The sequence below is a fragment of the Pogoniulus pusillus genome, chromosome 11 (assembly GCF_015220805.1).
Source record: "Pogoniulus pusillus isolate bPogPus1 chromosome 11, bPogPus1.pri, whole genome shotgun sequence".
NCBI lineage: Eukaryota > Metazoa > Chordata > Aves > Piciformes > Lybiidae > Pogoniulus > Pogoniulus pusillus.
In genome coordinates this window covers 29,057,268-29,084,858 of record NC_087274.1, presented here as the reverse complement: position 1 = coordinate 29,084,858, position 27,591 = coordinate 29,057,268, and the positions used below count along the sequence as shown (strand labels likewise).

The following is a 27,591-nucleotide window of genomic DNA, read 5'->3' as shown; positions in this document are numbered from 1 at the left end:
GGGCTGTGCTGGAACACCAAGCTCTAGCCTGAGGGAGTATACTGGGCACTTCAGATACTGGGGTGTTTTTGCTGCACAGATGTGTTTCAAACCAGTTTTACATATGGAGATCATAGAATCAGTCAGGGTTGGAAGGGAGCACAAGGATCATCTAGTTCCAACCCCCTTGCCATGGGCAGGGACATCCTACCCTAGATCAGCCTGGCCACAGCCTCATCCAGCCTGGCCTTAAACACCTCCAGGGATGAGGTCTCAACCAGCTCCCTGGGCAACCCATTCTAGCCTCTCACCACTCTCATGCTCAACAATTTCCTCCTCACATCCAGGCTGAACCTACCCATCTCCAGCTTTGCTTCATTCCCCCTAGTCCTGTCACTCCCTGATATCCTAAAAAGTCCCTCCCCAGCTTTTTTGTAGGCCCCCTTCAGATCCTGGAAGGCCACAAGAAGAATTGAATCATCCTGAGTCTCCTTTCCACTTCTGTTACAAAAACTCCACTGATAGTGATAATTTTTTTTATCAGCTGATACAAAGCTTTCCTTGATTCTGCATTTGTTACTGCCAGCTACAAAACCTTAATAATGCAGAAGCTCTCTTGTGTTTTGTCCCACTGGAATTCAGGTTTAGCTCTGAATAGATGCGGCGTGGAGAAATCTTCTTTCATCTGTTTTGATCTCTCTCTGTCTTTCCAATCTTGAGAAATAGGCAATAATGTCAAATTTTTCAGGTAACCAAGACAAAAGAGAGAACAGAGGGGGAAATAAAAATGAAAGGAGAAAAAAATGCTATTGCCTTAGAAGTAAGTTCAAGTCTTTAATGCCTTCATGGTAATATGAGTCTCCTATACATGCCTTTATCAACTCCATATATTCTCTTTATTTGGTTATCATCTCTTACTCTGCTGGGAGGCCTGAAACACCTCTTCCTTGCCCCACTCTGAATCATACATACCTGTTTTGACCACAGGCTTTCTTCCCAGCTTGTATCTACCATTCAAAAGTAGACCTCACACTATTAAGAATAAAATGTTTTGAGCAGCTCTACATTTTCTCCCCAAATAACTATCTGTCTTCTGAAGAATGTATTCCCTTCTGTGTCAGGCTCCCTCTTACATGATTTCTGGAGAGATCTCTTAAGTGGAGGCTCAGGGCAGACCTCACTGCTGTCTACAGTGACCCGAAGGGAGCTTGTAGCCAGGTGGGGGATGGTCTCTTCTCCCAGGCAAACAGCAATAGAACAAGGGGACACAGTGTTAAGTTGTGCCAGGGGAGATCTAGGCTGGATGTTAGGAGGAAGTTGTTGCCAGAGAGTGATTGGCATTGGAATGGGCTGCCCAGGGAGGTGGTGGAGTCACTATCCCTGGAGGTGCTCAGGAAAAGCCTGGCTGAGGCACTTAGTGCCATGGTCTGGTTGATTGGCTAGGGCTGGGTGCTAGGTTGGACTGGATGATCTTGGAGGTCTCTTCCAACCTGCTTTGTTCTATGATTCCTAGCAGCATTAAAGGCAGGAGAAATTCCTGCAGCCCTGCTGTCAACAATGTTCTCCTGAGGCTCTGGCTGCCTGCTGGTTGGATGGCAAAATAGTGAGGCTAGGAGAGCTCACTTAGCAAGGCAATACCTCTCCCAAGAATCATTTCTCCCCTTGGGCCACTGCTACTGTCCACCCTCCAGGGAAGTTTCAGCTGAGGTTGTTCCTGTGTGCCAGGTGGAAGAACAGCTGGCAGCTGCAGCTGGACTGCTCGTCCATTGCTCTGAAAGTCCATTGGAATGGCTGCTGAACAAAAAGTACTAACAGAGATGGCAGTGGCATTTGATGCAGAAGTATGCCTTTCCTGGGTGGCATCAGGGCAGCTGGCAGTGACCCTGAGCTGTAGCAGTTGTCTGGCTCCCCAGATGTACAGATCCATCCAAGGTGGGTTCAAGGAACTGCTCTTTCCTTCCTGGTGTAACTGTGTATCGATTGCTCTCCTTGCACCGTTTTACTTGGACAAGCAAGGAGATTATCTGCCTGTGCCACCCATTTACCTCGACTGTGCTTAAGAGATCACAGGGGTATAAATGTTGTGCATCCAGAGGTCAGGCTGAGACTACACAGCCTTGAATGCTTGCGTCTGTTGTGCTTCTGAGACCTTCGCTCCTCTCGATTCTCTGCTCAATTTATCGCTTGTTTCAGGGTAATGCATTGCCCAACCTCAGCACTAAAAGATTGCAAAGGGGCAAGCCTTTGACATTGGACTGAAAACTGTAAGATTTGAAGAGCAGGAACTTTGAGGGTCTTTCTTTATTTGCCTTATTGACTGAAGTGTGGTGTTAGACTGGCTGTGCTGAGCCCTGCCTGCAGTGTGTTCACTTACTGGTAGCTCCTGTGCCATCAGCACATTCTACTACACAAAAGAGCACTGACTTACTGTACAGTCCTTGTGATTATTTATACCCCTCTGTCTTCAGGTTGTAATTGTATTTGTTTGTGTCACACAGGTCCTAATTGCAATTAGCAATCCAGCAAACCCTATTGAGCACCTTTTGAATATGAAGTTATGTAAAGTATTAGCAGAGTGGTGAGCTGCTAACTGTAGGCAGCATGGGTCTGTCTTCAGTGAAAGCAAAGTATTTCTCCTCCCTTTCTTCTCTAAAGCTGTTTCCTTCCTCACTCTTCAGCAAGCCAAACATGGTGCAACTTGAGGCCATTTCCTCTTGTACTATCATTAACTAATTTGGAGAAGAGACCAATCCCATCTCACTCCAACCTCATTCCAGGGAGCTGTAGAGATCAATGAGGTCTCCCCTCAGCCTCCCCTCCAGGCTAAACACAGAATCACAAAATCATAGAGTCAGGTAGGTTGGAAGAGACCTCCAAGATCACCCAGTCCAACCTAGCACCCAGCCCTATCAAATCAACTAGACCATGGCACTAAGTGCCCTATCCAGTCTTTTCTTGACCACCTCCAGGGACAGTGACTCCACCACCTCCCTGGGCAGCCCATTCCAATCCCAGTTCCCTCAGATGCTCCTCACCAGACCTGTTCTCCAGACCCTTCACCAGCTTGGGCATTCTTCTCTAAACACGCTCCAGATTCAATAGATTTCCAGCTGCCCTTAATGCTAATTCTATGGTCAAGTTAAAATATTTCTTTGTCTGGAGATTGTTTGCTTTCTCTGTCATGGCTAAGAAATTATAGCTCTTGAATTAAAAAAAAAGATAGATTTAAAAGGGTTGCTTTGCTCCTGGCCGTGCCTGAGGGATGCAAAGAGCTTCAAACCAACAATCTCAATAAATTAACATGTTTGATGGGAACATGGAACGTGCCCAGAGAAGGAAGATGAAGCTAGTGAGGGGCCTGCAACACAAACCATATGAGGAGAGGCTGAGGGAGCTGGGGGTGTGCAGCCTGCAGAAGAGGAGGCTCAGGGCAGAGCTCATTGCTGTCTACAACTACCTGAAGGGAGGCTGTAGCCAGGTGGGGGTCAGTCTCTTCTGCCAGGCAAGCAACAACAGAACAAGGGGACACAGTCTCAAGTTGTGCCAGGGGAGGTCTAGGCTGGATGTTAGGAGGAAGTTGTTGGCAGAGAGACTGATTTCCCATTGGATTGGGCTGCCCAGGGAGGTGGTGGAGTCACCATCCCTGGAGGCATTCAAGCAAAGCCTGGCTGAGGCACTTAGTGCCATGGTCTGGTTGATTGGATGTGGCTGGGTGCTAGGTTGGACTGGCTGATCTTGGAGGTCTCTTCCAACCTGGTTGATTCTAAGATTCTATGTGGCTCCATGCAATCTAAAGATTCACTCATCAGGACACCTGACAGTGCACAGATTTTCTCATTTGAACACGGAGAAGAAAAGAAACCTCACAAGAGCTCAAATAGATTAAAAGAAAACCCAGCCTGGATGTAAACAAACATCTGAGCAGTGACAGTAAGGAGTGCTCAGAGTCCTGAAGATTCTTATTAATTTAGAAAGATCTTTATAAATGAGTATGAATAAATAATGTGTGAATAGCATAATTACAGAAAAATGAGATGATCAGCAGGGCTTTGAGCAGCCTGCAGAATGTGAAGGAAGGAGGCAGGAGGTCCAGCAAGGAGGCAGTCGCAGTAGTCCAAGCATGAAATCATCAAAGAATAAATGCTTTTGTTATAGGATCTGCTGAGATTACAGCCTGAGGTCATATCCGTGGCTGTGAATTAGAGAGAGCAATAAAAGCTTGCTTTCTCTCCATCAGGTTATTCCTGCTTTCTCACATGTGCCTCCTAGTTAACTCTTTAGTGACAGTCAATTCGGCCTGGTGGTGTTTGCTGACATCCCATCTTCAGGTGCCTGTCAGCTGCTGAGCAGTGGGTAGCTGGACTGACAGGTTGGGCTTGGCACATTGCAGTATTTATCAGCTCTGTACTTCTCAGTCAATTTCTCATTCCTCTTTTTAAATTCACATTTCCTTTTGTGCAGTGTAGGAGCACTACAGGAGTGCTGTGGCAGTTTTAGCTTGGGGTTTCTAGTCTGTGCTATACAGGGTTTTGTGACACCAAGCTAGGAGAAGGTGTGGGTCTGTTGGAGGGTAGGGGAGCCTTGCAGAGGGACCTGGACAGGCTGGATGGGTAGGCAGAGGCCAGTGGGATGAGATATAAGAAAGCCAAGTGTAGGGTTCTGCTCTTTGGACACAACAACCCCAAGCAGCACTACAGGCTGGGGACAGAGTGGCTGAGAGCAGCCAGGCAGAGAGGAACCTGGGGGTGCTGGGAGAGAGTAGCTGAAGATGAGCCAGCAGTGTGCCCAGGTGGCCAACAGAGCCAATGGCATCCTGGGCTGGCTCAGGAGCAGTGTGGCCAGCAGGACAAGGGAGGTTATTCTGCCCCTGGACTCGGCATTGGTCAGGCCACACCTTGAGTGCTGTGTCCAGTTCTGGGCTCCTGAATTCAAGAGAGATGTTGAGGTGCTGGAAGGTGTCCAGAGAAGGGCATTGAGGCTGGTGAAAGGCCTGGAACACAAACCCTATGAGTTGAGGCTGAGGGAGCTGGGGTTGTGCAGCCTGCAGAAGAGCATGCTCAGAGGTGACCTCATTGCTCTCTACAAATACCTGAAATGAGACTGTAGCCAGGTGGGGTTGGGCTCTTCTCCAGGCAAGAAGCAAAAGAACAAGGGGACACAGTCTCAAGTTGTGCCAGGGGAGGTCTAGGCTGGATGTTAGGAGGAAGTTGTTGGCAGAGAGAGTGATTGGCATTGGAATGGGCTGCCCAGGGAGGTGGTGGAGTCACCATCCCTGGAGGTGTTGAAGCAAAGCCTGGCTGAGGCACTTAGTGCCATGGTCTAGTTGATTGGCTAGGGCTGGGTGCTAGGTTGGGCTTGATGATCTTGAAGTTTCTTCCAACCTGGTTGATTCTATGATTCTATGAAAAGATAAACTAGACTCAGACATAAAATTTGCAGTCTTCCTTACATAGTCCAAGTGATTTCCCAGAGGCTTTTATCATGACTCTGCAGAAAGCATTGTGCAGGATTATTGCAAGTTGGTGTAACTAAAGGACTGGTTGGCTTCTCGAGGGAAAAGAAATCACTGTGGTGGGAAAATAATGGTAAGGCTGAACTGGAAGTCTGAAAGTGTAAATTCTGAATGGAAGAAATAAAGTTCAAGGAAGGCCAAGTTCACTTGCTGAAGCACAGTCTATTAAGTTCTTGCCTTTATTTTCTCCAGGATTTGCAGATCATCAGTACAGATGAAAACCAGGTCTTTGTGGCTGTTCAGGAGTGGTACCAGACAGATACCTACAACCTCTACCAGTCTGACCCCCAAGGGGTTTACTACTCTATCCTGCTGGAGAACGTCCGGAGCACAAAGCAGCCAGAGGAGAATGTCCTGATAGATATTCTGGAGGTAGGTCTTCATCTCTTCAGGTGTGGGTAGTCTGTGTGGCATTTCATTTTGTTGGTTTTTAATCTGGAGTATAATTAATTTTACATTCCTGTATTTGTCACCATTGCTGTAATACAAACGGGCCAGGATTCCATGGTAGGGCACTATTACTATGTACACATTTCCCTCCTCCCCTGCTGATGTGCTGTGCACTCTAAGGTTCTTGCTGTGGGGTACCATGGATGTGCTAAAGCAGAATTGGCTGAGTTTTGGGAGTTTGAGGATATCAAAAAGTGAAGCTGGCATCACAACTTATTATTGGGGAAGCAAGAAGTTATGTAGCTGCCTGCATACAGGTGTTTGTGTTCTAGGTGACTCAGTGATATACGACCTGACTTAGAGAAGGACATCTTTTAGCCAAGAGGGTCTTAGAAAGCATCTCCTGTGAGCCTTGAGCTAGGTTGTGTCAGCTCTGATAAAGCTGAGAACCAACACAATTAGATATTGGGCAGCAAAGCCTGTGGTTTCAAGAGGTGTCTTGTGCCAACAGCATGTGCTATGAGACAAACTCTCCTGTAAACAAATCTATCTTGGTTCCTATCATCAGTGCCCTTGGCAAAATGAAGCTCTGTGGTGTTTCTACAGAAGGGCAGCACAAACTGTTACCAGTTCTGTTCCTGTTGATGATGACATTGAAATGAATGGTGTGGACATTTGCTCTCCTTCTGCTCTTTCTTGTAGCACGCAGGAGTGGCCATTACCAGATTATTAAACTTAATGGACCTTTGCTCTGACCCAGTTTGGCCACAGTTGCACTCTAATCTGCCTGGGGTTAGGCTATAAAACCACAACATAATCTTGCTAAGTGCACCAGACTCCTGTGGAGAAGGTTTGTGGTCACTCTGGATGCAAGTCACAGACTCAGGGAGCTGTTAAGTGGCTGTAATTGGACTCCTCTTTGGGGGAGAAACAGTAGAAAGTTTTTTCCACCTTATCATAGAATCAAGGAGGTTGGAAGAGACCTCCAAGATCATCCAGTCCAACCTAGCACCCAGCCTTATGTCCTCCATCTTTCTTTAGCTTTTCTTCCTTTGTTGGAAAACACAAAGGTCTGCCATTACCAGTGGCTTTACAGGCTCTACCCTCAGGCTTCCTAAGGAGTGAAGCTTTAGATCGTGTGGAGCCACATTCCCACGGGTGATTTCCCCAGAGTGTTAGTTTGCAGCTCTTTGCTGCTGGCCACTCCTGAGGGATGCAGAGCTGAATGGGAGTCAGGTGTAATCTCGATTGCCTGTCACCTGCCAGCATGTCATTTCGGATCAACTGTAGGGAGGTGCCACCCCTGGCTGTCCTTTTGTCTGCAACACTTATTTAGTTAACTCAATTTCTCTGATGATTTCAGAATCTCACAGTGCTGCTGAGGGCATATTTGGCAATGTGCAAGAGACAAAGGGAGATGACAGATTATTGCGTGTGCTGGATTAGTTTGTAGGAGCACATTAAAAAGCAAGTGTGCAAGTGATAGGAGTCATTGAAAGGCAGTGTGCACGGAGCCACATGGTTCAGCTGTTTAGAGCTCTTTCTGGAGCACAGTTGCATTACAGGGGAACATTTTTGCTGACCTACAGCTCCCAGATAGCTTGTATCACAGTATCACCAAGGTTGGAAGAGACCTCACAGATCATCAAGGCCAACCCTTTACCACAGAGCTCAAGGCCAGACCATGGCACCAAGTGCCACGTCCTGTCCTGCCTTGAACAGCTCCAGGGACGGCGACTCCACCACCTCCCCGGGCAGCCCATTCCAGTGTCCAATGACTCTCTCAGGGAAGAACTTTCTCCTCACCTCCAGCCTAAATCTCCCCTGGCACAGCCTGAGGCTGTGTCCTCTCGTTCTGGTGCTGGCCACCTGAGAGAAGAGAGCAACCTCCTCCTGGCCACAACCACCCCTCAGGTAGTTGTAGACAACAATAAGGTCTCCCCTGAGCCTCCTCTTCTCCAGGCTAACCAATCCCAGCTCCCTCAGCCTCTCCTCGTAGGGCTGTGCTCAAGGCCTCTCCCCAGCCTCGTCGCCCTTCTCTGGACACGCTCAAGCATCTCAATGTCCCTCCTAAACTGGGGGGCCCAGAACTGAACACAGGACTCAAGGTGTGGTCTAACCAGTGCAGAGTCCAGGGACAGAATGACCTCCCTGCTCCTGCTGGCCACACCATTCCTGATGCAGGCCAGGATGCCATTGGCTCTCTTGGCCACCTGGGCACACTGCTGGCTCATGTTCAGGTGGGTATCAATCAGCACCCCCAGATCATTCTCTGTCTGGCTGCTCTCAGCCACTCTGACCCCAGCCTGTATCTCTGCATGGGGTTGCTGTGGCCAAAGTGCAGCACCCTGCACTTGGAGCTATTGAACCCCATCCCATTGGACTCTGCCCATCTGTCCAGGCGGTCAAGGTCCCGCTGCAGAGCCCTTCTGCCTTCCAACTCGGTCACATCTGCCCTCTCCTCATAGGTATGAGAAATAATTGGTGTTCAGAACATGACCAAGTACTCATCTGTGCAGGCAATGCATGGATTATTCACACAGTGCAAAATAGCTAATAAATATTGCACACATTGCAGGCCTTCAGCACGGGAGGGTTTGGTGTTATTTTATTTCTGTCTAGTTTGAGTTTCATCTGGACATTTTAATTCAACTGTCCCATCCCTGGAAGAGGAATCTTCAGTGCTACACAGAGATAGCCCTCAATGGTAGACGATTTCTCTTTCCACCAGCACTTAATTCCCCTTAAAATGTGTGCTGTTCATCTTTGTTATCTTCTGCTGACCTCACTTCAGCTGTTCCCTGTGCATCTGACATAAAATCTTTCACAGGTTTCTACCTGTCTGCATTCATTTTCTTTCAGATATTTTATCCTTTTCATTTTTTTTTTAGTACCATATTTCTTTTCCCATTGCACATATGAAAGGTGAATAATTCCCAAACACCTTCCCAAAGAAGGCAAGAAGAGGAAAGGTAAAGTGTCCATCCAGGAGAAGCATGTCCTTGAAATTTGTGGCTGTACAAAAGGAGGATGCCCTTGAAATGGGATCAAGTGCTGCCAGCAGGAGCCAGTCACACATTTGACATAGGCAGATTTGAAAAATGGTAATGCTGAGGTAATCATAGAATCAGCCAGGTTGGAAGAGACCTCCAAGCTCAGCCAGTCCAACCTAGCACCCAGCCCTGTCCAATCAACCAGACCATGGCACTAAGTGCCTCAGCCAGGCTTGGCTTCAACACCTTCAGGAATGGCAACTCCACCACCTCCCTGGGCAGCCCATTCCAATGCCAATCACTCTCTCTGCCAACAACTTCCTCCTAACATCCAGCCTAGACCTCCCCTGGCACAACTTGAGACTGTGTCCCGTTGTTCTATTGCTGATTGCTTGGCAGAAGAGACCAACCCCACCTGGCTACAACCTCCCCTCAGGTAGTTGTAGACAACAATGAGCTCTGCCCTGAGCCTCCTCTTCTGCAGGCTGCACACCCCCAGCTCCCTCAGCCTCTCCTCACAGGGCTGTGCTCCAGGCCCCTCACCAGCTTTGTTGCCCTTCTCTGGACACCTTCCAGCACCTCAACATCTCTCTTGAATTGAGGAGCCCAGAACTGGACACAGCACTCAAGGTGTGGCCTGAGCAGTGCTGAGTACAGGGGCAGAATAACCTCCCTTGTCCTGCTGCCCACACTGTTCCTGATGCAGGCCAGGATGCCTTTGGCTCTCCTGCCCACCTGGGCACACTGCTGGCTCATGTTCAGCTACTCTCTACCAGCACCCCCAGGTCCCTTTCTTCCTGGCTGCTCTCAGCCACTCTGTCGCCTGTCTGTAGTGCTGCTTCCAGGCTAGACCTTGTCCTGACTTCTCAAGTAGAGAAGGGCTGAGCTGTGCATGTGGCTGCACACATTACTCATGTTGTTTTTTTTGTTTCCCATAACAGCAAAACATACATATTGACATTTCAATCACAAAGAGCATTTCTTTTGTGTTCCAGTAGCTGCTGCTGGCAAACACTGTGGGGCATCTGATCTTGTACTCTGCTGTGGTGAGGCCACACCTCAAGTATTATGTTCAGTTTTGGGCACCTCATTACAAGAGGCCTGTGGAGTTGCTGGAGTCAGTGCAGAGGAGGGTAAGGAAGCTGGGGAAGGGCCTGGAAAATAAATCTTATAAGGAGTGACTGAAGGAGCTGGGGATGGTTAGTTGGAAGAAGAGGAGGCTGAGGGGAGTCCTCATTGCTGTCTACAACTACCTGAAAGGAGGCTGTGGAGAGGTTGGTGCTGGTCTCTTCTCACAGGTAATTAGTGATAGAACAAGAGGGAATGGCCTTAAGCTGCAGATGGTAGATTTAGACAGGATATTAGGAAAAACATTTTCCCAGCAAGAGTGGTCAGGCATTGGAATGGGCTGCCCAGGGTGGAGTTCACCAACCCTGGATGTGTTTAGAAGTCATTCAGATGCAGTGCTTGGGGGATATGGTTTAGGATGCACCTTGTAGAGTAGGCTTCTCAGTTGGACTTGGTGGTCCCAATGGGCTTTTCCAACCACAACGTTTCTGTGAGCTGTGCTCCTTGCTGCCAACTAGTGTAGAGCATTGGTTGGTTGGAAAGGCAGTCATGTAGCAGAGCAGCAATTAAGATGTTACTGAATAGAATAGCATAGCAGAAGAGCTGCTCAGAAAATAGGTTTTACGGTACAAAGTGGTTCTTTTAAGAGTCCTGAGGAATGCTTAACACCTACTGTTATGAAATATAGGTGCTCCAAAAGCTAATCCAAAAGTCCAAAATCAAGGGGAAAGTGCTTTAGAATTTGCTTGTGTTCATTTGTCTTGGGTAGCTTTGGTGCTGTTCATCAGAGTAACTGAGCGTTCCATGATGCTGAAATGTCTTCCTTTCTGTGGCACTTCATTATCACATGAATCTTTTCCCTTTTTGGGAGAGTGATTTGCCATTGGGATGGGCTGCCCAGGGAGGTGGTGGAGTCACTGTGCCTGGAGATGTTGAAGAAAAGCCTGGCTGAGGCACTTAGTGCCATGGTCTGGTTGATTGGCCTGGGCTGGGTGCTAGGTTGGACTGGATGATCGTGGAGGTCTTTTCCAGCCTGGTTGATTCTGTGATATGATTCTATGATATTAATTACCCAATTTCAGGTTAGGAATCTAAGTTGAGGACCATAAAGTACAGAAGAATTTGGGTGCTTCTGCATCACAATTGAGCCTGGAAGATAGATTTGACACACAGCAGTTACAGACAGAGCCAGGCATAGTTTGCATAGATCCCAGGAGGAAGAGCGCAGAAAATGCTACAGGGGGGTGGGGTGAGTTAGACCTGCCATTTTTTAAACACCACAATTTCATTTTGGTTATTATTTTTTAGGCTAATGCCCCACTCCAAACATCATTTTTCTGCACCTGCTCTGAAGATAGATAACCTGAAGCTTATTTAATATTTCAGGCAGGGATTCTGCCTTTCATTCCAAGTACAAGGGCTGAAGTGCTGATCAGCTTTTATCTTGCACAGCAGCAGGGAGAGAAGCTAACTGAGATGCTGGAAGAAGTTTTTTGCATAACCTGTCTGTGTCTGATAGATTCAAACACTTTATATCCCACATTCTAGAGGAGAGGTTATCCTAGTGCTTGGTTATGTTAGAGGTGGGAGTGGGAGTGAAGAAAAATTCTGCTATGCTGTTGTCATTTTGGTATTTTACTGTATAAAGTACCTGTAATTTGATTAGCCTTCTGACACTGAGAGAACTGGGGATCCTTTTAAAATACTTTCAGACATACAAATGAGTTAGTAATTGTCCTCTCCTTCCTCCTTTCTCTCTTCCCTCTCATCACTTTGCCTCCCTTACTTATTTCTTGAGGTTTCATTCACTTTGCACATTAGCTGAGACGCCGAGTTCCAAGCCAAGGAAGAACAGTTTAACCAGGGATAATGCTGCTTGTCGTGTATGTGCCACTCATTAACTCTCTGTCCTGTATGCTTCAGGTCAGAGGTGTAAAAGGAGTCTTTTTGGCCAACCAGAAAATTGATGGCAAAGTTACAACGCTGATAACCTACAACAAAGGCCGCGACTGGGACTTTCTAAATCCTCCAGACATGGACATGAACGGCAAACCCACTAACTGCAAACCTGTAAGTGGCTCTCTTTAGCCTCTTCTTTCTCTACAGTGCATGGGAATTGTTTGTCTAGTGGGACGTGCAGCTGGAGAGCTTGATGCAAGTGACCTGCAAAATGAACCCCAAAGCTCATGCAGAGTTCTGCAGTAGGTATATTTTGTTACAGCTCTGGTTGCAGGCAGGATGGCTCCATCAATCTGCACAGCCCGTGCTGGCACAAGCCACAGTTTATGTCACAAGAGCAGGCATATCCATAATAAGAGGTAAAGTTATTACAATTAGTTCTTGGAGTTCATTAACATAGGTATTTTTCCATTCTCCACTCCAATTCCAACCCACCCTGGTGGTCTGGAATGGTTATCTGTGATGAACACCTCACACAGTCTTCATTACAGGGTCTTTTTCATCTCTGCTCAACAGACCATTCTTTGTTGCTGATGTCAGGATATCCCTGCTTCTCCTTTACCTCCTTCCTGCTTTCCTTAGTCCCTGCAGGCCTGGGTCTTTACAAGATAACCAGCAATAGAACAAGGGGACACAGTCTCAAGTTGTGCCGGGGTAGGTATAGGCTGAATATTAGGAAGAAGTTCTTCACAGAGAGAGTGATTTCCCATTGGAATGGGCTGCCCAGGGAGGTGGTGGAGGCACCGTCCCTGGGGGTCTTCAAGAAAAGACTGGATGAGGCACTTAGTGCCATGGTCTGGTTGACTGGATAGGGCAGGGTGATAGGTTGGACTGGCTGATCTTGGAGGTCTCTTCCAACCTGCTTGATTCTATGATTCTATGATTCTAAGATTGCACATCACAGATGTCCAGTGAGTAGCTGCAGATACTTCTACAGTAGCCCTTGTTTAGGTTTGCATATTATCAACTGATTACTATAAAGAAACATTTCTACAAAGTTTAGTATTTTATGATTTGTCACAGACACCCTCAAAATGAGCATCTGGTCTATTGTTGGGGAGGGGAAAGGAATTGATGCGAGATGATATCTCCCCAAATTGCTATTGTTTATTACTGTTGCTATTCAAAACTCTGCCAACCCTGACCACTCATTTTAATAATATTTGGGTTCTTACACGGTCATGGGAACATTCTATGGATCATATCTAGACCTAGGAATAACCAGCAAAATATATGAACAATCATTGAACTGGAAGAGAAGGTTCCTGTGGTCAAATGCCGCTTGCAGTCAATACACTGCTTGCCCAGTGGATGGGCTCAAGCTTTCTGCTCTATGGCAGAAGGCAATGGAGAATTACAAAGAGGCATTTAAGCATTTACTCACAAAATTATTACCCAGTCACAGGGCTGGCCACAGTCCAGACAGTGCCCAAATGCTTTCAGGGGACTCTGTCTTGTTGGATGTTGAGGCTTGAATCTCCCCAGCTTCTGGGGAAAGAGGCAATCTCTGCCCTTGTCTCCTGGCTTCTTCTGGACCATCTGTGTATATGTCCAGGGATTCTAGGCAGGACCTTCAGGTGCAGAAGGCAGATGTGGTGCAGTCTCAGCACCATGTCACGCTGGCCACGCAGGCTGATGGTGTGCAGGCATCCAGGCTCTGCTCCTGGTAACTGGCGGCAGTGGAGTTTAGCAGGCAGCAATAAGGCAGTGTGCAAGAGCAGCAGGGCTGGGCACAGCAGAGAGAGCAAGCACAGAGCAGGGGAGCAAAGCAGGGAAGCAAAAGCAGGTTGGTCACCTGCCTAACTCCTTTTATCAATGTGAGCTGAGATTAATTGCCCTTTGGACACAAGAGTAACCAGTCAGGATGGCAGTTAGCCAAAGCTTACCATATTAGGCAAAGCCATAGGCTCACTTTTCCCTAATTTGGGAAGAGCACAGGCCTTGCACTGGGCAGGCACAAGCTAAGTGTGTGTGCCTTACACCACAGGACTCTGGGCAGGCCAGACTCAGCGGCTCCAGGTTCTTTTGTGTCCATTTCCCACACTTGCCTCTCTGGTGGAGCAGAAAAACATGCCTAAGCAAAGCAAGACATATATAAGCCTATTTTGGGCCTATCAGGCCTGCCACAACATCTGTGAGACCTTTTTTCCAGCATTCCTTGTTTTTTCTTATATCACTAGGTTACCAGCCAGGGTTGCATTGCAGGAGCAGTGCTTTCCAAGCCGTGGTGCAGTCACCGCCGGGAGTGAGCGGTCAGCGCTATCTGTGGCACTGCATTTAGTAGGTTAATCACCTTGGCACAAAGGGGACGTTTTGTCTTGAATGCCAACCACACACCCAGCTCAGCATAACCATGACATCAGTTGTTTGTGTCTGGCTATCATCAGTCAAATGGCTCTTACCAACCAGCGCCGCTTCTCTTGCCACCTTGCACACCTTTTCTTTCATCTTAAACCAAAGGAACCCTCGATTCCCTCTTAAAGGGAACTCCACAATGGCTTGGAAATAAGCATCATAGTTACCTGCATGAAAAAGTCCTTCCTTTTTGTAAGGTGATGTTGTTGCAGTTTGTTTAGGTGTCCCAGCTACCCACAGTAATTTGTTACTGAAATCTTTGTATTTTTCTCACTCCCTGCTTCTGGAGACTCCAAGCTCTGCAGTGCTCAATGAAACGTTTTTATCCTCTTGCTACAAGAGCTTTCATCCCCCTTTCCATGTGGCAGAAGTGGAAGGCTGGAGCTGCTGGCTCCCTCTGGAAGAGTTCCAGACTGTGCTACATGATTCAAGCCTGCAGGGCCTGACCCAGAGCTCTCTGGAATGAGTGGAGGACTTGACGTGGCAGCAATTTCCGGGCAGTGCTGGCAGCCTGCTCCTGGTCAAACTGCTGTGAGCAATTTGAACTTGCAGTGCCACTGCACAGGGTGCAAGAAGCAGCAAGTTGCTTAGGAAGGAGAGATTGTCAAATGTGTCCAAAAGTCATTCTGCTGTTTTTCATACCACCTTTTATTCTAAGAAAGAATCTTCAGTGTACATTGTTGGGTTTCATCATTTTATCAGCTACCTGAGACCAACAAACCTGCAGTGAGGTTGCTGTTGGGATTAGTTAGCATCTTTAGGCAATTATTCTGTCAGGAGGGCTTTTAATAGAATCATTTCACCTTGAATTCCATAGGTTTGGAAATGTTTTTTTATTGAGATAATGGCAGACTGTGCAGGCATCACCAGAGATTATGGGTAAAAAGCTTAAAGCTGCTATTTCAAACTGGAATTGGGCTAGAAGGGAAGCAGCCATTCTCTCTCTCCACAAAGACCTACATTGCTGAAGCTGATTTCTGACTGGGTTTTCATTGTTGTAGGAGCGTGGTAGTTTAGAACTAACATCTCAGCTTAGTGTCTTAATTATGAACAAGAATAGGAAAATTCCAGAGACATTGAGTAGAAAATAGTAAAAGGTAAATAAAATAGGGGATTTGGATACAAAGGGAAAATAATGGTAAGTCTATATCATTCCATTCACTTGCTGATCAGAACAAGGGGACACAGTCTCAAGTTGTGCCAGGGTAGGTATAGGCTGGATGTTAGGAAGAAGTTCTTCACAGAGAAAGTGATTGGCATTGGAATGGGCTGCCCAGGGAGGTGGTGGAGGCACCGTCCCTGGGGGTCTTCAAGAAAAGACTGGTTGAGGCACTTAGTGCCATGGTCTAGTTGATTGGCTAGGGTGGGTGCTAGGTTGGACTAGATGATCTTGGAGGTCTCTCCAACCTGGTTGATTCTATGATTCTATGAAGTTTGCTGCCTAAACTATTTTTCTTCTCCTTTTTGTTGCTTCTCTCTGTGATTCCGCTTTGCATTACTCCGTTCTCTCTTTCCTGACCTTTTGTGTCTGTGAGGTACTGGGAAGGGGAGAAGGAGGCTGCTGGTAGCCCCCCAGAAGGATGGGGATAAATTCAAGGAGGTCCTTGTGTTGTTTCTGAGTTGTAAATCTATGTTTTGTACATATCCTTTGCGTTGTACACTTCGAGATTTTTAGTGTGCTTTTGTAAATACAGCTTCATTTAGCCTCCAAACCTTCTGAGCTGGCCTGCTGATTTATTTGGGTAGGTAGTTTCAACCCACCACAAGGAGCATGGCTTTTACAAATTGGTTTTAAAACTTGTCTACTTCTTCTTCTTTCCTCCCCAAAGCCTGACTGCTACCTTCACCTCCATCTCCGCTGGGCAGACAATCCCTACGTGTCGGGAACAGTCCACACGAAGGACACTGCACCAGGGCTCATCATGGGGGCAGGTAAACACAGGACATTGGTTTTTAAGAGCTGAAATGTGAGAGTGGCTCTTCGTAGCTCTTGTCTTTCTGGTTTATAGCAGTATCATGCTGCAAACACTGCCAATATAAGGCTTTCCCTGCACAATAACCTTTTGACAAGAACTTCATCTCTCTGTGCTCTCAAGGTAGAGCAGGTGGAGGGTATTGAGAGACACAAAGGTCACTCTGTACTCTGCCAGTCAGCATCTTAACAGACACTTAGACCAATGTTGGCCATGGCTTGGTCTTACCCTTTCATTAACATCTTTACAGAAAGATCTGGCTATTTTTAGGTGCTTGAAGCTTCATCCCTGGAGGTGTTTAGGGCCAGGCTGGATGAGGCTCTAGACAGCCTGATTTAGTGTGAGGTGTCCCTGCCCGTGGCAGGGTGGGTGGAACTAAATGATCCTTGTGGCCCCTTCCAACCCTGACTGATTCTATTATTCTATTATTATTGTTGTGGGATGTCTTAACCAAACAAGTTAATTGAAGTCCCAGAGCTGTGGCTGCTAGGACAGCTCTGTAAGAGTTGCCTGGACACATTATGCTTCTTTGTGCTGTGTAGTACCTCCTTCCCTTTCAGTGTGGTGTGGAGGAGTGATAGTGGCTGAAGGTCTTGTCCTGCTTTCTTTTTCTCTGGAAGTGGGGTGTAGGGCCTCCAGCACCATGAACAGCCCAGCAAATCCAACACACTGATGCAGTGTGTCCAGAGAAGGGCAACAAGGCTGGTGAAGGGCCTGGAACACAAACCCTATGAGGAGAGGCTGAGGGAGCTGGGGGTGTGCAGCCTGCAGAAGAGGAGGCTCAGGGCAAACCTCATTGCTGTCTACAACTACCTGAAGGGAGGTTGTAGCCAGGTGGAGGTTGGTCTCTTCTCCCAGACAATCAGCAATAGAAGAAGGGGACACAGTCTCAAGTTGTGCTGGGGGAGGTCTATGCTGGATGTTAGGAGGAAGTTGTTGGCAGAGAGAGTGATTGGCATTGGAATGGGCTGCCCAGGGAGGTGGTGGAGTCACCATCCCTGGAGGTGTTCAATGAAAGCCTGGCTGAGGCACTTAGTGCCATGGTCTAGTTGAGTGGCTAGGGCTGGGTGCTAGGTTGGACTGGCTGATCTTGGAGGTCTCTTCCAACCTGGTTGATTCTGTAATCATGGAAACTGATAATCCCATGCAAATCAACTAAAGCAGCAGCTTCTGAATGCATGCAGGAATCAGATTATTTAATACACATCATGCACTGTTGGAACTTCAGTTAGATTTAGGGAGTGCACATCTGGAAATGACTGAATATAATAAAGATTTGTAAGTTAGGTGATCACAGGGTGCCTAGGGGCCATCAGGTCTTGTGCTGTGAAAAAGGGAAATGTGTTCTGAGGGTGAACTGCCAACAGAGAATGGGAATATTAATACTCTAGCAAAATATTGTACAGTCTGCAGAAGAGGAGGCTCCCAGGTGACCTTCTTGTGACCTTTCAGTATTTGAAGGGGGCCTACAAAAAAGCTGGGGAGGGACTTTTTAGGATATCAGGGAGTGCCAGGACTGGGGGGAATGAAGCAAAGCTGGAGGTGGGGAGATTCAGACTGGACATGAGGAGGAAGTTGTTGAGCATGAGAGTGGTGAGAACCTGGAATGGGTTGCCCAGGGAGGTGGTTGGGGCCCCATGGCTGGAGGTGTTTAAGACTAGGCTGGATGGGGCTGTGCCCTGCCTGATCTAGGGTAGGGTGTCCCTGCCCATGTCAGGAGGGTTGGAACTGGATGATCCTTGTGGTCCCTTCCAACCCTTTCTGATTCTATGATTCTAGTTAGAACCATAGAGTCATTAAGGTTGGAAAAGACCTCTAAGATCATCAAGTCCAAAGGTCAACCCAATACCACTATCCTCTCAGTAAGAGCAGTGAGGGTATCAATCAAATAAGGGGAAAAAAAGATAATAAAACAACTCCTTCAGTGTAGACTTTGGTTACTTTATAGGAAGCTCACTCAGCACAGCTGCTCATGCTAATGGAAAACCTAACCATGACTTAGAGACACTTTTGATACTGTGCTTGAAAATCAGGGCAGAGAGACTACTGAATATTGTTTTAATTTAAGAAACAATTAGCTAGCAAAGAGCATTAATGCCGAGAGCATTTGGGGAAGTGCAATAATAGGATGTTAAAATGGCATCTTTCTGAACTCATTTACAAACAACAAGTCCACTCCATTAAAGTTGCATAAATAATTGTGAGGAATGCATATTTGTAGCTTATGTATATAGAGAGATATAAATGGTGCAGGCAGAACACTAAATTTTACAGCTGCACATTAAAGTGTTCTTTTAAATAACTGCTTTGATGCCTTTAAGAGGTGGAATAGGATTTTGCATTTACATTGGGTCTCCCTGCAACTGCTTCTATTCCTCAACAGCTCCAGCTATGAAATGTGTGTCAATTCATGTGTAAATTTTTGCTATCAACTCGTGAAGGGCTCTTCTATAGAAAATGTTTTGAGAAGTGTAGATTTTTTTTCAGGTGCTGGTTCACCATAATGGTCTGCTGAGCTGCCAGTCCAGAGGGCAAATCAGTAAATTCTGCACATCCACAGGAACTGAGGAAGTGCTGGAAAACTTCAGTTTGCTTCTGGTCCTGTCAGGCTCACATCCTTTGCATACATTGTGAGATATCTGTGTGTGTGCACACATCACGATGCATATCATAGAATCAACCAGGTTGGAAGAGACCTCCAAGATCACCCAGTCCAACCTAGCACCCAGCCCTAGCCAGTCAACCAGACCATGGCACTAAGTGCCTCATCCAGGCTTTCCTTCAACACATCCAGACACAGTGACTCCACCACCTCCCTGGGCAGCCCATTCCAATGCCAATCACTCTCTCTGCCAACAACTTCCTCCTAACATCCAGCCTGGTTGCCTGGCAGAAGAGCCTAACCCCACCTGACTACAGACTCCCTTCAGGTAGTTGTAAACAGCAATGAGGTCACCCCTGAGCCTCCTCTTCTGCAGGCTGCACACCCACAGCTTCCTCAGCCTCTCCTCACAGGGCTGTGCTCCAGGCCCCTCACCAGCTTTGTTGCCCTTCTCTGGACATGTTCCAGCACCTCAACTTCTCTCTTGAATTGAGGAGCCCAGAACTGGACACAGCACTCAAGCTGTGGCCTGAGCAATGCTGAGCACCGGGGCAGAATAACCTCCCTTGTCCTGCTGCCCACACTGTTGCTGATCCAGGCCAGGATGCCATTGGCTCTCCTGGGCACACTGCTGGCTCATGTTCAGCTACTATCTACCAGTACCCCCAGGTCCCTTTCTTCCTGGCTGCTCTCCAGTCACTCTGTCCCCAGCCTGTAGTGCTGCTTGGGGCTGTTGTGGCCAAAGTGCCGAACCCTGCACTTGGCCTTGTTCAATCTCACCCTGTTGGCCTCTGCCCACCCATCCAGCCTGTCCAGGTCCCTCTTCAGGGCTCTCCTACCCTCCAACAGACCCACACCTGCTCCTAGCTTAGTGTCATCTGCAAACTTACTGATGCTGAACTCAATCCCCTCGTCCACATCATCGGTAAAGATATTGAACAGGACTGTGCCCAGCACTGATCCTTGGGGCACACCACTAGTGCCAGCTGCCAACTGGATGGGACACCATTCACCATATGTGTGCATAGACTGTGATGCACCTGTGTGTGCACATACTGTGACTCCCAGAAGTGAGATTTCACGCTGTTACCCTAATCTAAAGTGTTCTCTTTCCTCCTCTCTCCTGCTTTCAGAGGATCTGCTAACTTTTATTTCTCCTATAAAGCCATGCAAACCTTCTACTTAACTCAAATTCTCCTGGAGGATACAATTTAAAAGGAATATTGTGCTACCATTGCTTCTCCTCTGGGCCTCTCTTTGGTGGTTTAGTACTTTTCTGTTTGAAATACTTCATGTGAAAAGGTGGACATCTCAGTAGCTGGGATTGTGTCTGCTAAGATCATCTTCCACGAGTTTATTTCAGCACTTCTGTTTGCTCTGCAGCAATTTAATTGCTGTCTGCTGCTCCTCAGTGCTTTCTGTCAATATATTTAGTAGCTTCCTGGCCAATATTTAGGTAAATCAAGTAATTCTGTGTTAGCTTCTTCTATATTTACACAGGGTTATTTTTCAACCCCGTTTTTGCAGTGTTAGGTATTTCTGCAGGTCCTGGATCTCACTCCTACTTTTTGGAGTCTTACCCTGATCTAGGGTAGAGTGTCCTTGCCCATAGCAGGGGGACTGGGACTAGATGATCCTTGTGGTCCCTTCCAATTGTGCCTGATTCTATGATTCTGATTCTATGAGATAAAACATTAAATGTCAAGACAGAAAAAAAGCCCTTACAGAATATGGTTCTGGCTGGGGCACAGCTTCTGAGCTGGTGATCCTTTCAGACTTCTGTCTCGGTGTGGGGGGCATTAAAACAGTTTGTCAGCATGCAGCAACAAAACCAAAATTGATTTGACTTCTGCAGTTCAGAGTCCTTGTTCCCACCTATGGACAGCAGTGTTAAGGGAAGAAGTTAAAAGAGTACAATGTGTTTTTAAAAGGCTTTTTTTCCAGTGCTAGCAGCAGTGAAGTGACCCAATCGAGCATCAGTTTAGTTGTTTCTCTGTCCCAGAAACTTCTCACTCTGGCTGGTGTCAGAAATAGATCCAATCCCTTGCTGGTGTGGACACAACCTTTGTTTCCTCCTGTTTTGTGACAGGTAACCTGGGGTCCCAGCTGGTTGAATATAAAGAAGAGATGTACATAACTTCTGACTGCGGGAAGACGTGGCGGCAGGTAGGAAACCACTCAGCAAAGGCTCCTGCAAACAACGTGCCAGACGTGAGGAGTGTAATGATGCTTAACTCAGCTTCATCACAGTCACAATTTGGAATGCTATTATCCCTGTTTTGCTTGGAAACTTGGAGAGGTTAAGAATACAGTTTGCAAGGACTCAAATTGGTTGAGTTGTCAGGTTCTGCTGCAACTTGGATGTTGTGGTCTCTTTGAAGATCTTCTAAGTGCCTTGCATAGAAAGCAGAGTGTTCAGGTTTTCAACGATCTTCCTATGCTAATGATGAAGTGCACTTTGCTGGATCTTGCAGTACAAATATTCCAAGATAAAAGATGTGGTTTAGGTAGAAAGGCAGAAATTCTTCTGCTTTGTAGTCTGAAAACTGGCATTTAAGCTAAAACTTTGTCCTACTCCTGCAGAGCTTTGTAAACATTCCCTCTCCAACTTTCTTGTAGATCTCCTTCAGGTACTGGAAGGTTGCTCTAAGGTCTGCCCATAGCCTTCTCCAGGCTGAACAGCCCTAGTTAGCTCAGCCTGTCCTTGTAAGTGAGATGCTCCAGCCCTTAAGTTTTGGCATAACTCTTTGGGTGGGTTTAAGTCCCTGACTTGGACACTTTGCAGGTGTCTCCAGTGTTTGTATCTTGGAGTAAACTTCTGTGGAGCATGTTTTTCTAGGATCATTTGATGCATTGTCGTTATGATATGGCTTCAAACTAGAGCAGAGCAGATTTAAGACTGGATGCTAGGAACAGGTTCTCTACCATGAGGGTGGCAAAACACTGGAAGTGATTGCCCAGGGAGGTAGTTGATGCCCCATCCCTGGAAATATTCAAAGTGAGGCTCAACAGGGCTCTGGGCAACCTGTTCTAGTTGAGGATGGCCTTGATGACTACAGAGAGAGTAGGACTGGATTACATTTGCAGGTCCCTTCCAACCCAGACCGTGCTATGATTCTGTGATTCTAAAGCAGATAGCATGCTAAAAAATGACAGAAGAAGCTAAACCATATAAATAGGCTCTAACAAGCTAGTGCTGTAGTGGCTGGGTGCAAGCAAGGATGACAATAAATGTATTACCTGGCTTTAGTTGGTGGAGAGACATATGTCAGTACTCATAGCTGACTGTGAACATAAGTATCTCGTGTTTCTAGGTTTGAACTTCAGATCTGGGACCACCTTTGCCTAAATCCTTTATAAACTGTTTGCCTCACTTTTGTTTCCAGAAAGCAGAGAGAAATGTTTACTTTTGTGCTGACCTCCACAGGCATGAAAGCCTTTTTTCCATGTACTGAAGGTGAAGAATTGCTTTCATAAGGAGCTGCAGACATTCTGCTTATAAAGTGTTTGAAATGCGTGCAAGGAGAGCCTGATCTAAAGTTGGCATTAGTGTGCCTGTAATGTGTCCATGTGTGCCAAACCTGGGGTACTCAAATGGTGCATGGGAAGGGCCATCCTGCATTTCTGTGAAGACCTAATTTGGGTATAGTGATGCAGAGACTTTAGAGATGCTTCCCTTACCTTCAGTACTACAGTGAACCCTTTGGAGGTGTGCCCCAGTGATGTGCTGCTTTGCTTTGATTTGAGCAAAAGTTCAAAGTTTAGAGGATCAAAACTCTGCTGATCTCATCCTTGTGAAGTGCATTCAAAATTAATGTCTGTCCTTTATTTAATTCCCTCCTAAGCTATGCAGATGCATGGAACAAGTAGATAGGACTGCAAATGCCTCCTATCAGGGATGTGCCTGTGTCCTAGTCCAGAGGAGTCCTGGGTATGGGAGGTTCGGATTCTCAGGCACAGAATTAAGGCACAAATGTGTAGTCTAGTTTTATTACACACACACGAGGACAGGGAGGTATAAGGAGAGGAAAAGAGAGAGATGGGTGAGGAAAGAGAAAGAAAGCAAGCAATACCCCCACACAGACAGAGGAAAGGTCACCCAGAAGTCATTTGGCATCCCGAAGGTCTGTTTGAAGAGAGTGGGTGGGGATCTCTCCATCTGCAGGTTGGAGCTTCTCTTTTTTCCCCTGGCTGCCCCATTGAATAGGTGTGTTTTTCTGAGAATCACCTAGCATTTTCCAGGGGTGGTTTGCTTAGCCAGGCCCACTGCCCAGTTGTGTTGGGTACACTCGGTGTGGTAGGGGGTTTCCAGAGTTGAGCCCCCCTTCTCCAGCCAGTTTCTCCAGAATGATGGCTGCTGTTGATAAATCAGGAGCTGCTAGACCGTGGTTGGCTCAGAATCAACATCACCTGGCACAACAGGAAGCCTTCACCTCCTATGTGTGTTAGGTGACAGGAGCTCAGTTCTAGGTGTGGTGGTCTTTTAGTCCATGCAGTCTGAGCAGTCACAGTATCACACAGTATCACAGTATCATTAGGGTTGGAAGAGACCTCACAGATCATCAAGTCCAACCCTTTACCACAGAGCTGAAGGTCAGGCAGGTGGTCCCATGTTAGCATGCACAAGCTCACTCTGCACTCTTCGGCTGGTTTCTTGTCCAATTGTTGCATGTTGGGGAGCTCCTGGGAGTCTGAGCTCGTGCAAGAGGGGATCTTTGGGAGAGTGAGTACAAAGAGGATGCTCACTTAGCACTTCTCAGAAACTTAGCTCAAAACAAGTTTTGTTTTTTCTGAGATGTTGGGACTTACTGTTTAGCTCAGTCTCTGACAGCCTGTGAGCTGGCGGCACTGGAAAACTGATCAGACCCTTGAAGCCATAGGATTCCCTTAATGTGCTCTTACTAGATGAGAGGAGGTCTGACTTCCCAACCCAAAGTAAATGCTTAGTGGTTTTGAAGTAATTGTGAGTGTTCTGTAAGATGCTTTCCTCCTACTCCACTCTTGCTGCTAAATCCTCTCAACGAAGCATTTAGTATTGCCAGAAAAGGAAGTGTTTAATGTTGGCATTATTGTTTCATTCACCAGGGCAAAGTAAATGAAACCTTTATGTCTTTCACCTTTGCTTTGTCAAAGAGTGTAGGAGGCTGCATGTTTGTCTGTTAAGTGCTGAGTGTGTGCAGTAACTCTCACTTTATCACCTGCTCTCATGTTAAATGAACTTTCACAGGTTAGTAACAGGATTAAACCCTGTATCAAAACAGATTTCAGATGTAGGAAAGGAAAATCTCTATCTGGTCCTTTATTTTAGTATCACACAACTTTAGAGGTTGGAAAGGACCTCCAGAGGTCATTGAGTCCAATCCCCTGCCAAGGCAGGATCACCTAGGATAGCCCCCACAGGAACTCATCCATGTGGATTTTGGAAGTCTCTAGTGAAGGAGACACCACAACCTCTCTGGGCAGCCTGCTCTAGGGCTCTGTTGCCCTCACTGTAAAGAAGTTTCTCCTCATGTTGAGGTGAAGTTTTCTGTGTCCCCAGTTTGTAGCTGTTGCTCCTTGGCTTATTGCTGCTGACCATTGAAAAGAGATTAGCCCAGCCACTTGACACCCACCCCTCAGATATCTGTACACATTGATCAGGTCTCCTCTCGGTCTTCTCTTCTCCATTCTCCAGGCTAAACAGCCCCAGGGCTCTCAGTCCCTCTTTGTAGGGCAGATGCTCAAGTGCCCCAGCCATCCTCATGGTTCTCCACTGGACTCTCTCTAGCAGGTCCCTGTCTCTTCTGAACTGGGGAGCCCACAATTTGACACAGTATTCCAGATGTGGTCTTACTAGGGCAGAGCAGAGGGGGAGAAGAACCTCCCTAGACCTGCTGGCCACACTTTTCCTGTGCACCTAAGGATGCCATTGGCTCTCTTGGCCACAAGGGCACATTGCTGGCCCATGCAGAACTCACTGTCCACCAGGACGCCGAGGACATTCTCCACAGAGCTTCTGCTAACCTCTATAAACCTCTATAAACCTCTATAAACAGTGAATGAAAATAATTTAGGAAATGTGGACTCCTTTGTGCCATGAAATCAATACTGCAGGTGGTGTGCGTCGGAGCTCGGAGGCTCCTCTGCGTGATCACATCAAGTTTGAATTGAAATAAGCGATTGACACTGGAAATGCAACGTGCCTGCATCAAGTGTTTCAGGTTCTGCAGAGTCTGCAGAGCATGAGAAAGTCACAGGCAGCCTTTTTTTTCTTTTAGAATTAGACTACAAAGCATTTTATTCTGCACGATACAGAGAATATGGCGAGCACTGAAGGAAGGTGATAGGTCATTTGGTGATATATAATAGGAAGGAATGCAGAATGCATACTGTGAGGAATAAAAGGTTGGGCTAAAATCACTTCAGACAGTTTAATCTGATTGTGATTTGAACCTGAACATTTTCTGATTCACCTGTTTAACTTTATTTTCTTTTACAGCCAGGAGAAATAGAAGAGTTAAACTGACTTTTGTGTCCTTTTCGATTTGAAGTGCAGACATTACAAAAGAGGAGTTCTTTAATCCTGGTTGCCTCATACATTTTATTTCTGCTGTTCTGTGCCTTTGCTTAGCTGGCCTTTTTTTTTGTCTCACTCGCAGGTCTTTGAAGAAGAGCATCACATCTTGTATCTGGACCATGGTGGAGTTATTGTGGCCATCAAAGACACTTCTATTCCTCTGAAAATACTCAAGTAATGCTATACACCATTAGAGTAGAGCTATTGTGTATTCAAGGCCTCAGGCAGAGTTGAAGATGAGCATTTTGGTGTGATTGTGTATGAAGTGCAGGTGGAGTCACCTTAATTTAGAATGTATTAAGTCAACAAAATGCAAGGGGATCTTTTCTTAAAGATGACTTCATGGTTCACAAAGTACCATGGAATACTGCACTCTCCTAATAAATTCTTCTTGCATCAGTGTAGGCAGACACAGCTGTTATCTTCAGCATAAAAAAAAACCATAAGAGATCTTTCCCACTTGGGACTAGCTTTGGGTTTGCATGATACTGTGTACACTGAGAGGAGCTAGGCTGTGGACTTGGTTAGCTAGAATCGAAGCTGTCCTTAACCTGCTATGCAAAAGACCTAGGAGAAAAGAAGAGAGTAAAAAAGACTCTTTGATAAGTTCTGGGGATCCAGAGTATTTGTGATAGGTTTTCCTGAGGTGCTGGAACATGTCCAGAGAAGGGCAACAAAGCTGGTGAGGGGCCTGGAGCACAAATCCTATGAGGAGAGGTTGAGGCAGCTGGGGGTGTTTAGCCTGGAGAAGAGGAGGCTCAGGGGTGATCTTATTGCTGTCTACAACTACCTGAAGGGGCATTGTAGCCAGGTGGGGGGTGGCCTCTTCTGCCAGGCAAGCAGCAATAGAACAAGGGGACACAGTCTCAAGTTGTGCCAGGGTAAGTCTAGGATGGATATTAGGAAGAAGTTCTTCACAGAGAGAGTGATTTCCCATTGGAATGGGCTGCCCAGGGAGGTGGTGGAGGCACCGTCCCTGGGGGTCTTCAAGAAAAGCCTGGATGAGGCACTTAGTGCCATGGTCTAGTTGATTGGCTAGGGCTGGGTGCTAGGTTGGACTGGATGATCTTGGAGGTCTCTTCCAACCTGGTTGATTCTATGATTCTATGCAAACTTTGGAGTGGATGGTAGCAGTTGTGAGGTGCCTGCAGTTACAGCACCTCTCACATTTCAGCAGTTGGATTGTTCTGCCTCTCAAGCTTCCCTGACCTGTGCTTAGCAGGTGTCTAGCTCAGAGACTACCTCTAGAAAGAATGAAGTGTGAATTAGATTGCTCTTGGACCTACAAAGTAGCAAGATAGTTTGTGGTTAGGCTTTGCTTTTTACTTGCCTGAGAATCCCATTGTTATGTCAAATGTATCATACACCTCTTAATAAAGATGTGAGCCTCTGAGAAAAGATCACAGTAACCTGTTGCTTAGTCCAGGGACACTGTGTTTTATTGATTGTAAATCCTGGGCTGTAGTAGTGAGGGGGTTTTTATTTTTAATGAATGGATTCTCATTTGTATAAAGAGAGCTCTAACTGAAAACTACTTCTGCTTCTCTCCAGGTTCAGCATAGATGAAGGCCAGACGTGGAGCACACATAATTTTACCAGCACTTCAGTGTTTGTAGATGGGTTGCTCAGTGAACCTGGTGATGAGACACTGGTCATGACGTAAGTTTCTGCTTTCATCTCTTTTGTTTCAGGGTGCTCTCTACTTCAGCACTTTGGTACATTTTTAATGGTGGATGTTTGAGACAGCCCCTGGGTCAGTGGCTTTTGCTTCTTGCAGTGACACAGATGTCCAAGCAGCCCTACTATGCAACCTGTCTTAGGAGCTGACCTGAGTTCAGCGTTTCAGAAACTTGAAGTGAAATTCTGCAACGTTACAACCAGGGAGAGTTAAAGAGTAGAAGCAAAAAGACACAACTGAGCTGAAACTTAGCTGAAAAAGGAACTGCTTTTGCATTCCTTCTGTTTTCTACAGACTCTTAGGCAGACGTGAAAAATGTCAAACATCTCTCCTATCCTCTTGTGAAAATTGTCTCATGGTATAAACGACTAGATTGGTGTCCTAGCAACTAGCTTCACAGTGCTAACAAGCAACTAGAACAACACTCCGCTAACAAGTGCATGTTTTCATTCTGGGCAGGGACTGAGGCAGATGCTGTGGATAGAGTTAAAAACAAGCAAATTCTGCAACTCAGGCCTCTGTTTGT

At 46.6% G+C, this 27,591-nt stretch overlaps 1 protein-coding gene across 6 annotated transcripts in view; it reads left to right on the top strand.

The window, feature by feature from the left end:
- Nucleotides 1-27,591, top strand: part of SORCS2 (sortilin related VPS10 domain containing receptor 2) — a 671,789-nt gene that overhangs the window by 587,490 nt on the left and 56,708 nt on the right. For all 6 annotated transcript variants that reach the window (XM_064151649.1, XM_064151651.1, XM_064151646.1 and 3 more), the window contains exons 9-14: nucleotides 5,684-5,863; nucleotides 11,866-12,012; nucleotides 16,086-16,188; nucleotides 20,921-20,997; nucleotides 25,470-25,561; nucleotides 26,939-27,046. In XM_064151649.1, the coding sequence (XP_064007719.1) occupies nucleotides 5,684-5,863; nucleotides 11,866-12,012; nucleotides 16,086-16,188; nucleotides 20,921-20,997; nucleotides 25,470-25,561; nucleotides 26,939-27,046 (707 nt within the window). The remainder of the gene's footprint in view (nucleotides 1-5,683; nucleotides 5,864-11,865; nucleotides 12,013-16,085; nucleotides 16,189-20,920; nucleotides 20,998-25,469; nucleotides 25,562-26,938; nucleotides 27,047-27,591) is intronic.